The sequence below is a fragment of the Penaeus monodon genome, chromosome 15, assembly GCF_015228065.2.
Source record: "Penaeus monodon isolate SGIC_2016 chromosome 15, NSTDA_Pmon_1, whole genome shotgun sequence".
Taxonomy (NCBI): domain Eukaryota; kingdom Metazoa; phylum Arthropoda; class Malacostraca; order Decapoda; family Penaeidae; genus Penaeus; species Penaeus monodon.
The window spans coordinates 39,075,072-39,075,883 of record NC_051400.1 but is presented as its reverse complement, the minus strand read 5'-3'; the positions used below and the strand labels follow the sequence as shown (position 1 = coordinate 39,075,883).

Here is an 812-nt window from a genome sequence, read left to right as displayed (position 1 = left end):
AGAATGCTCTCTCTAATACAATGGTGTCTCTATGATGAGCATAAACAAAGCCCAGTGGCACTCTATCATAAAAAAAGTTAAATATAATTCATATTTATACAAACATAAAATTACTTATCATCAAGTTACTGTATAATTATGAATTATGTTTAGAATAATAGATTGTGAAAATGATCCTTTTCCTGAATACTACCTTCAAAACTGACACGTATACAGCATAAAAAACAAAGTACTTTGTTAAGAGGGATAAAAAAATAAAGCTCTTATTTTAGACACCACTGATATACATACCATGCACTCCTTTACATGAATGAGGTCTAGAAGAAAGTTCTGGGATATTTAACCTCATTACTGGTCTCCATAGGGGACATCTCCCTAAACAGTGTATGGGGATCATGGCTGTAAAAAGAAAGAAAAAAAAATTAATTCAAATTTCAAACAAAATAACTTGCGGGAAAGACGTGGTAAGATAACCTTGGAAACCAATCAAGTCTAAAATACTTTATTTATCGACAATATCAAAGTTTAAAACATATCATCAAAACATAAGCAAAAAATTGATACAATTACATGACATAACAGTAACCCACCATTACTTTCATTTCCATAAAAAATAGGTAGGAGACAACTACCTATATGATTAGTTACTGGGTAAATTGCTATTAAATATGAGAACATATGAATCAAATCGTTATTAAGAATTCTAATGGCAGCCAGAAACTAAGAAATATTTTCTGAGTACAAGGCTACATTCAGCCATCGTAGCATCTGACTAAACAGCAGAAGCTCAGCCATGGAGGTCCCAAAATAAT

The 812-nt window shown here is 31.4% G+C and overlaps 1 protein-coding gene across 1 annotated transcript in view; it reads right to left on the bottom strand.

The window, feature by feature from the left end:
• LOC119582030 (transmembrane protein 69-like) overlaps window positions 1-812 on the bottom strand; it is a 10,852-nt gene that overhangs the window by 2,570 nt on the left and 7,470 nt on the right. The window contains exon 2 of the mRNA XM_037930240.1: window positions 292-399. Within this exon, the coding sequence (XP_037786168.1) occupies window positions 292-397 (106 nt within the window). The 5' untranslated portion in view covers window positions 398-399. The remainder of the gene's footprint in view (window positions 1-291; window positions 400-812) is intronic.